At 35.6% G+C, this 10,568-nt stretch overlaps 1 protein-coding gene across 1 annotated transcript in view; it reads right to left on the bottom strand.

The window, feature by feature from the left end:
- Positions 1–792: 792 nt before the first annotated feature.
- Positions 793–10,568, bottom strand: part of CTNND2 (catenin delta 2) — a 412,341-nt gene continuing 402,565 nt past the window's right edge. The window contains exons 20-21 of the mRNA XM_070942595.1: positions 3,524–3,597; positions 793–1,664 (exon numbers count right to left, since the gene is read on the bottom strand). Of these exons, the coding sequence (XP_070798696.1) occupies positions 1,404–1,664; positions 3,524–3,597 (335 nt within the window). The 3' untranslated portion in view covers positions 793–1,403. The remainder of the gene's footprint in view (positions 1,665–3,523; positions 3,598–10,568) is intronic.

The raw sequence follows: 10,568 nt of genomic DNA, 5'->3' as shown, positions 1-10,568 counted from the left end.
TCCCTATCAGATTGGGGAAACAACAACCTCTCCCATTGAACATTTTGGCTTGAAATATTAGAAAGGTCTACAATACTGTCTTCCACCCAAAGCAGAAACACAACAAAAACAACACCCAAATGTATTGCTACACAAGCCTCTACACCTGTTTCTTCTTGTGTATGAGCGTGAAAAATGAATTTCATCTGAAGGCCACCAGATTCTTATACACAAAACATAATTCTATTATGTCTGGCAACACCATGATGGAACACAAGTTTATGCTGCACAAAAGTACACACAAAATAGTATGCACATATTTTGAGGACAGACACACACGTACATACATGAGCAAGAATGTATATTTTGATTAAGGATCTTGGAAATAGACATTCTTAGCAAATATGGATGACAGATCAATTGTAATTTATTTTCTTTTAACACTGTATCATCATAAAGAAAACTGGTATAAATGAAAAAAATCTATTTCAAATATCTACATCTAAAATTTTAGGCAGTGAAAAAGCACTTTGTTGACAAGGAGTGTGGAATGATGAATGTTAATTGTCAGAAACTGCTGAATGCCTTTTTTTTTTTAGTTGCCACAAACAAATTCACATATCAGAACGAACAATACTGCTAAATATCAGTTTTTGTTTTCTCCTGTTAAAACATACTGGGGAAAAGAAAAAAGGAAAAGAAAAAGAAAAAAGAAAAAAACCCACCCTTACCCTTGGAAATTCATACATATTTCAAAGTTGTGTAATTGAAGCAATATTTAGAACCATAGATGAAGAAACACTGTGGCATTGATGTAATATACACAATGCACTTTGCTCTCTCTTTCTCTCTGGTTTTTAAATCTGTAATGTACATCAAATACTTTACAACAATGCATTAACAAAAGGCAAGAAACATCTTGCTGTACAGAGGAAATCCCAAATGCAACTTGAAGCCTAAATTCACAATGGATGAAGAGAGGAAACAAAGGGTGAGAAGCTGTCCCCCATAAGGTTTGTAAACTGTTCATTTTCTTGTGCTTAACTCTGGACTCACTTCAGTGGTTGTAACTTCCCTAACTTCCTTCAGCCACATTCAGTGTACAGTACTATTTGTTTTAAACTCTACATTACAAGGTCAACTGCAAAGCTGCCCTCCCCCCAGTATATTTCTATATCTATATTTAAGAGATAGGATTCTATAGATACAGAAATAGATACACATCCCACTCTTTCTAATAACACTCCCACGCTTAGTTTCCCATTCTTTTAGCCATCTAAAGATACCTTAATTGTTCCAGACTGAATATTAGGGCCTTCCTACGGAACAGGCTTTAACAAACTAAATTTGCAGGAAAAGAATGTCTTGTGATATGCATGCACATGCACAGTTCCTGGCCCTCTTCTTTTTTTCTTGCCCAAATCTCAAACCCAGGAATCTGGAGAGGCTGGATAGTGGCTTGTTTCATAATTGAGTTCACTATAGGGCCGAGCAGCAGAATAGAAATCAACGTAGTTGCCAGTGGACTTGAGTCCCAGGTGCATATTGTACTCGCTGGCAGGTGGGCGATGATGCACTTGGTCTTCAAAGAAGGACTCATCATAGTTTCTTGATGAATTTTGAAATGGCTGATATGGTTCGTATTCCTTTCTTGTGGGCTCCTGTGGGACCGGCTGTGTTGAAACCTGTCAACAGAATAAGAAGTCTTGGCTTATTAGGGAAGACTATAATGATGGGAAACAAACTGCCATGTCACTTATAGTGCAGAACAAGGTTCCACTTCAGTGGGACTTATTAGACAGACAATGAACATTACCGACATTTCAGCTGCTACGGAAAACATCTTAGTCTTCCTGGATGAATGTCACTGTTTTGCTTGATCTTTCTCCAAAGATTGCTCTATATTTGCATTTGCAACCACTTTTAACAGAGATTTGCATCAGAAAAGGGGTAAAATAGACTACACATTGAACTTTTACACATATGATTTGTGGGTGGAGGATCTCAGATTGCAGAATGTGAACAATATTAGGAATGCTTGTCCATTGGTAAATTCATATATTTAGAGACATATTTATTTAAATTATTTAAATCTTTAAATTCATATTTAAAGAGACATCTAGACTCTTTCAGGATAAGTCTCCTCACTTTAGACCATCTGTACACTTCCCAACCTCACATCCCTTTGTAGGCCCTGATCTATATTATTGCTACTACTTATTTCATCCTCGTATGTCACATAACTCTAAAGCTGATAATAAGAGAAGTTCATAAGGTATCGTATAAAAATGCAAATATGGTAACTTAACCCATTCATTTTTGTTCCTGTTTCTTGTTTCCTGCTTATCAGTTTGCTTGCTTGTTTTATAATTTGTGATTTTAGGAAATAATTATTCTTTTAGAAGAAAAATCTATTTTTTTCTAATTAAAAAAATTACAATCATATGGAATTTGAAATTTAAGAAAGTGGAAACTGAGGTTTTTGAAACATTAAAAAAAATATCCTGGCTGCATGCTAGCAATAATGGTTTCAGACCAGAAAGCTACTTACAGAAATGTTTAGTCCACAGTCACATGGAATACTCATCCCAAAGGTCATACCCTGGACAAGGTAACATGACTGTCTTTTAAGTAGGAGGTGAGAGCTAGTTTGGTATAGTGGTTAAAGGCTCTTGAGCTAGAAACCAGGAGACCATGAGTTCTAGTCTTGATCTAGGCATGAAGCCATCTGGATGTCTTTCTGTTAGCCCTAGAAACAGGCAGTGGCAAGCCACTTCTGAAAATGTTCCCAAGAAAACTGCAGGGACAGGTTTTAGCAGCTACCTAGAATCAAGACTGACTTAGAAAAGTAGGAGATTAAATACATAATCCACTATGTGTCTTCATTTACATAATTATAGCCATTTTTTTTAATTGTGAAGGAATTTACTCATTGAAAGCTAGTAAACTGAGTCTTTAAACTACCACAAAACAATCTGTCACTGAAAGCTGTTTTCACAAATATGTCATTACTGTTTACCATTTTCATAAAAATATATTTCTAATACTGATTTCTATCTTTCACTTACTCACATTCTTTTCAACAGAATCCCATCAGCAACTTTCTGAGTAATGGAGCTCCCCTAGCCTCATTTTTCTTTTATATACATATATGCCACAGAAAATGTAAAAAACATATATTAGAGATGTTTAATTATATTGCCAGGAGACTACTTCATATGATTTCAAAACTACTTTTTGAAAATGCCCAGCTTTCACTCTCTTTTATTTGCAAATAAAGACATATTTTCATTATTATGTTTGTAAGCATGTTTCTGCCATGTACTGATACATCTGAATAATAAAGCTGCTTGGTAAATAGTTGAATATAAGTTGCATTTCCATAATTTACTGATAAATATAACATTTACCAGGATAGACTGGCAGAAGTTCGTATCTGTGAAACGTTGAATAGTTTTTCAACTATGAGTCTTTAAAATTATTGCAGCTATATTAATTGATTTTTTTTTTAGTTCAAAAGGGAATAAGTTGATTTACCACTTACTTGGTTGTGTTTGATATCTTCAGCAGGTGCACCGTAAGAATTTCTATACAAAGTAGAGATTCCAGAGTTCTGACCTAGAATTGGGAGAAATAGGGATTATATTACTAGACAAAATGGCAAATACGTGTGTGAACTAGTAGCAGTGGTAGGGCAAATTCAATAAGCCTTTATTAGCAATGATTTACTGATTCCCACATGAATCATCTATAAGAAAGAACATGTGAGGCTTCCGGGTGGCTCTGCAGGACTTCGCTGATGTCCCTCCTTGGGCGTCTGATCCCCGGTCTCGTAAAAGCCCCAGAACAACCGAAAAACAGCTGTCTGGGGCTTGAAAACCCTCTCCCTGGGTAAAGGGGAGGGAGAAGAGCCGGCAGGCGGAGGTAGAGCCCCCCAAGTGCCTTAGGAGAAATCCTGGGGTGCGAAGAGCAAGGGCTCCCTAGAAGCCTGCCAATCTGCTCTGGACCTGGGAAGACTCCGCTAATTAGCGGGCTAGAAGCCGCAACCATTTCTGCTGACAACAGATGAGGGATTTTTAACATCTTTAATTGCTGCAGGCAGAACAAGCCAGGAGAAGTCAGACTGCAAGTATTTACACTTAACTCCAAAGCTTATTGCTTCCTTCGGAAGTAACAAGTTAGCAATTTGCATCAAAATGGCGATTGAAACCTGAAAGGGAGGGGCGGAGAAAGGGAAAGTTACAGAAAGTTTCATTTCCCTGGCAGCCTCTTGCCTGGAAAGAATTGCTGTGCTGAGAGAAGGAGGATTTTAAACGTTAATTTACGATTGGGAAAATTCTTAGACTTTGATGATCTTTTCTTTTTGGCTTCTGAATAAAATATAACAATTAATTTAAACTGAAAATGGCCTCAAAATCTGTAAAGACTGTTCCTATTAAAGGAACGGGAAGTGCTGGCAGCTCCCCAGCTCACATTCCTAGATTGCAAGCTTCTGCCCCTCCAGCAGATCCACAGACTTTAACGTTGGAGATGTTACAACAAGCCCTCCCAAGTTACACAAGAGAAACTTACTATTATGATTAATGAAAAAATTAAGGAAATCAATGAAAAAATACAGGTTGTGTCAGATGAGATTGCAACTCAGAATCAGCAAATTAGGGATGATATTATAAAGACATTTAAATGTTTGGCAGGCAATATTGAAATGGTGGATGATAAAGTTGAAGAAGTTAAACAATCTACGGTAATTTTGGATAATAAATTAGCAGAAGCTCAGAATAGAATTCAGAGGGCTGAAGATGATGTAGCTATGATACAATACAGAGATATGGAATTTGCTTTAAGATTTAGAGGGGTGAAGGAGAACAAACAAGAGAACTTGAGAGAAATGATGTCTGAGGTATTGTTACCATTGGTGGGGGAGTCAAAAAATGATCTGGGCTGGCAGATTGACAAGCTGTATCGCGTTAATTCTTGGGTTGCTAGACAGAAACATTTACCAAGAGACATTGTGATATATTTTACTACAAGGAGAGTACGTAATGAAATTCTACAGGCCACTTTTCAAAACAAACTTCGGGTTGAAGGCCAGGAAGTGATGACAATGAAAGAAATCCCCCCTAAGATCTTGAGGGCCAGAAGGGAGTATGCTTTTCTGGTGGATGAACTGAAAAAACGCCAGATACAGTATAGATGGGAGGTGCCAGCTGGATTAATAGTGACTTACTCAGGAGAGAGGTATTGGCTTAATACAATATGGAAAGCAAGAGATTTTTATATTAATGTATTAAAGGCTGGCACACCCAAATCACCCAAATCACCAGAAGGCAAAAGAAAGAAGGATGTGATGGAAGGTGAAAAAGAAGAGCTCCTGACAGTAGTTCAGGGGGGAGTTTTGATAGGCCAAGGAGAAGAACCATTACAAATTCAGATGGCTATTCAAGAGTTGGAGTTAATTGATTTAGAGCAACCCAAGGATCAAAGATAGACCAGATCAGTGACAGCTAGGCTTAAAGAAGTATCAAGACAGCAACAATTCCAGATGGCAACTCAAGGAACAATTCAAGAATCTACCAAAATAGAAGCAGTGGGAGGAGCAAGACCTAAAGGTCAATTGAGACAAGACCACCAGAATCTGCTCCAGTTGCTTCAAGGGCCCAGAGATGGGAACTAGATTTTTGACGTGGAATGTTAATGGTTTGAATTCTCCACAGAAAAGAAGAAAAATATTTCATTATCTCAAACAATTTAAAAATGATGTGATTTGTCTACAAGAGACTCATATAAGAGTACAAGATCAAAAATACCTGATAAATGCAAGACTTGGTACACACTATGTAGCAGCAGCACCAGAAAAGAAAAATGGTATAGTTATATATCTGAAAAGAGACTTAGTTGCTAAATTAATTGAAGCAGATGACCAAGGAAGATTCTTAGCGATAGAACTTTTAATTAAAGGAGAAAAAATACTTGTAATTGGAATCTATGCCCCGAATCAACAAGAAAATTTCTACAATTTACTACACTCGAAGTTGACACAATGGGCATATAAAACTTGTATCCTGTTGGGGGATTGGAATGGGGTCTTGGATATTAAAAAAGATAAGAAGGGACCTAAACAAAATGTTTTAACAAGAGCAAAACTGCCCAAAGCGTTTTGGGAGATGATGGATGATTGGGAGCTGAGGGATATTTGGCGTGAAAGAAATCCGGAAGAAAAAGATTTTACTTTTTTCTCAGACAGACATCAATCCTTTTCAAGGATTGATTTTATACTAATTACTAATGATCTTTTATCTAGGGTGAAGAACATGAAGATTTGCTCAAGAATATTGACAGACCATAGTCCAGTTTGGTTGGAATTGGAGCATGGGAAAGGGTCTAGGAGGTCCTGGAGGTTAAATGATAACTTGTTTAGGTATGAAGAAAATGTCAAAGAGTGTAAAAAATTTATGAAAGAATTTTTTGTTATGAATATACAAAAAGGTACATCTATGGAAATGGTATGGGATGCAAGTAAAGCATATATGCGAGGAATTTTGATATATTTCAATAATAAGCATAGAAAGAAACGGGGCAAAAAGAAAAGAATTAGAAGATGAGATTAGTAAACAGGAACAGGCTTTAATAGTCAATCCAACAGATAAGAAAATTAAAGAGGCAATCAATTTATTGAAAGGTCAATTTAACATGTTGATAGCAGATCAAGTGGCAACTAATTTACGATATGCAAAACATAATACTTTTTATAATGCCAATAAACCAGGCAGGTGGTTAGCATACCTGTTAAGGAAAAAGTAAAAATCAAGGACAATAGAGAAAATAAGATATAAAGGTAAGGAGGTTTATGAGCAACAATTGATTAAAAAATCTTTCTTAGAGTTTTATTCGAGGCTGTATACTGGTGATAAAATTAAAGATATAGATATAGATAGATATTTGCAGAAAGAGAATATTTATACAATCTCAAATGAGCAGAGGGATAGCTTAAACCAAATGATAACTTCCGAGGAAATTGTGTTAGCAATTAAGCAGTTGAAAGTGGGTAAAGCCCCTGAAATGGACGGTCTGACAGCTATTTATTATAAAACTTTACAGGAGGAAATGGTGGAACTTTACAGGAGGAAATTCTTCCATTGAAAGAATTATTTAACAATATACAACAGGGAGGAGAGGTGCCTCCAACTTGGAAGACAGCATTTATCTCGTTGATCCCAAAAGAAGGGCATGACGATACAGATCCTAAAAATTATAGGCCGATTTCATTACTGAACACAGAAATTTTAGCAAATAGATTAATGACAGTTATGCAGCAAATGATTCACCATGATCAAACTGGTTTTATAAATGATAGACAAATGAAGAGTAATGTAAGGCAAATTGTTAACTTATTAGAGTATCTGGGAAGGAACAACCAGGTCCCCGCAGTGCAAGTGTTTTTGGATGCTGAAAAAGCCTTTGACAACTGAATTGGCAATTTTTATTAAAATTAATAGAAAGGATGCAATTTGGAGAACAATTTGTACAATCTATTAAGGCAATATATCAAAAACAAACAGCGCAAATAATAGTTAATGGTGGCTTAACAGATCCTTTTAATATAGAAAAAGGAACAAGGCAAGGTTGTCCCTTGTCTCCGTTATTGTTTGTGTTGACGCTGGAAGTTTTACTAAGTAAAATACGTGAGATGGACACAATAAAGGGAATTAAAATTAGACAGCATGAGTATAAGTTACGAGCATTTGCGGATGACCTGGTTGTTACCTTAACCCAACCGGTACAATCGATTACAGCCTTGATGGATATAACCTGCTTATATGGACAAGTATCTGGTTTTAAAATAAATGCAGCCAAAACGAAAATAATAGCTAAAAATATGGTCAGAAGCCAGAAAGAAGAGATAGAAAGGTTAACAGGATTTGAAGTAGTTAAGAAGGTTAAATACTTAGGGGTTTATATTATGACTGCAAATATGAAATTATATCAGCACAATTATGAACCACTATGGCACAAAATACAAAAGGAGATGGAAAATTGGAAAAAAACTACAATTGTCTTTGCTGGGAAGGATAGCCGCTGTAAAAATGAATATTTTACCAAAATTTTTATTTCTTTTTCAAATGATACCTATACTTAAAAAAGATGAAAATTTGAAGGAATGGCAGAAGGGCATAAACAAGTTTGTGTGGGCAGGGAAGAAACCTCGAGTTAAACAAAAGATAATGCAAGATATCCGAGAAAGAGGTGGTCTTAAAATGCCCAATTTAAGATTGTACTATGAAGCCGCTGCCCTCTCAGCAATTACAGACTGGATAAATTTAACGGAGGAAAAGATATTGAATATTGAAGGATATGGTTTGGTCTACGGCTGGCATGCTTATTTAGTCTATGACAAGAAAGTAGATAAGGCTTTTAAAAGTCATATATTAAGAAATTCTCTATTGCGGGTCTGGAAAAAGTATAAATATAAACTAAGTGATAAGTTACCAATATGGACAGTACCCAGAACGCGATAGAGAATATAAACTTAGAGCAAAAGCAAGATAAGATTACATATAAGGAACTTCTTTATAAGGAAGGAGTCAGATTACAATTAAAACCAATGGAGCAATTAAGAGAAGAAGGAATTATTAGAACATGGTTTCAGTATGGACAGCTGCAGGCCAGATGGAAAGAAGATCAAAAAATTGGTATTTTGCAGCAGGATGAGAATTTGATAAAGCAAACAAGAGATAAAGGTCAAATGCATATAAAAAGGTTGTATAATGCACTAGTGGAAATAGATTCAGAAACTAGAGTTAGTCAAGGACTGTATGATAAAATGGGCACAAAACGTAGGTGAACCAATAACGATGGAAACATGGGAAAAGATATGGGTCAGAAATGTAAGATTTACACAAGCACAAAATCTAAGGGAGAATTTTTATAAAATGTTTTATAGATGACATTTAGACCCCAAAAAATTAGCCTGTATGTATCCAAATTTACAACCTAAGTGTTGGCGATGTGAGTGGAAAGATGCTACATATTTTCATATATGGTGGACATGTAAAAAAATTAAGGCTTTTTGGATAAAAATATGGATTATTCAAAACATTTTAAAGAAAAAAATTAAATTTACACCACAGTTCTTTTTGTTGGGAATAGTCATGGATTGTACTGTAATAGAGACTAAATTGGTTTTGAACTTAATAACGGCTGCCAGGTTACTGGTGGCACAGTACTGGAAGAAGGAAGATCCACCCACCATTGAGGAATGGACATTAAAAGTTGTGCATTTGGCAGAAATGGCGAAAATTTCATCATAACTTAAAGACCATTCAAATGAAAGATATATATTGGAATGGAGAAGATGGATCGATTACATACAGAAGAAGTATCCGAATAAGAAGATTCATATAGCATATGAATGAAGTAACTTTAAGTAGTTTATGTTTGTTTTTTGAATTATAAGGAGTTAAGGATCTAGGGAGAATATGAAATGTAACAATTTGTTAGCATATTCTGGCTTTTGATTTGTGAATGCTATACCCTGTGCTTGTTCTGGGAAGTCTAGGGGGGGGTGAGGGGGAAGGAAGGGTGGGGGGGTGAAAATGTTTGTATTTTCTACAAAACTTTTTAATTAAAAAAAAGAAAGAAAGAAAGAACATGTGACTGACATGTTTGTACTTCATCCCTTCCATATACAGTATTAGGAAACTAGAAATCTTTATGCTGCACCGAAGTCAGTCATAAATACTTACTACATACAGATTTCCTGAAAACATTTTAACAGTGAGAAGTAGCTGTGAAATCAATCTCACATCAATGAACAATTGACTGTCTGTCCAAGATGTATTGGCAAACAAGAGATTAAGGGATGACAGCACACCAGAAAGAGAGCAGTTGTGTGTAGGAATGCTTTGCTAAATCATTCTGTGCTTACAGAGCCATAAATAAATGTATGAATGTTCGGTTTAAAGCTGTATCTAAAAGATTGCACTGTCACAAAAAATTACTTTTTCAGAAGCCAATGCAGTATACAAACTCCTGGATCACTAAGAATAGTTCAAGAGAGATTTGATTCCTCTTGAACTTTTCTGGGAAAATGTGCTTTGTTAATTTAAGGTAGTATATACTCCGATGCTCAGCCAAAAAATCTGACTTTCTTTGCTATTTAGTGGGGGGAAACCACAGAAAGGGGAGATATAATAGAACTATAGACATACACAATATATCTGATGATAGTTTTTATAAATGAGTGGTGCCAGATGTTATAGTTGATATAAATGGAACATTACATAATTACCCTAAATGTATATATTTTATATACATAGTAATCTTGTGGTCTTAGAATGTCTGGCTACATATTACTTTTGAAAGCTAGTTATTCTAGCGGGTTTCATCAGGGAATCTATTTTCTTAGTATTCAACCAATGGTTATTAGAACGAAAATTGAATGACTTCCTTTCCAAATGATGAGAGAATAATCTCCAGTTTTCTGTGAGGTAATCTATTTTATAACTTGTATGGGTTGTTTCTGAAGCCTACAAGCCAAATATAGCACTCTATTATGTGAGTGTTCAGTTACTATTAAGAATCTAACATGT

Source organism: Pituophis catenifer, unplaced genomic scaffold (genome assembly GCF_029215685.1).
Source record: "Pituophis catenifer annectens isolate HBS135680 unplaced genomic scaffold, rPitCat1.0.hap2 SCAF_3, whole genome shotgun sequence".
Classification (NCBI taxonomy): Eukaryota; Metazoa; Chordata; class Lepidosauria; order Squamata; family Colubridae; genus Pituophis; species Pituophis catenifer.
The sequence above is the reverse complement of the archived record's forward strand: the minus strand, read 5'-3'. Positions and strand labels throughout refer to the sequence as shown.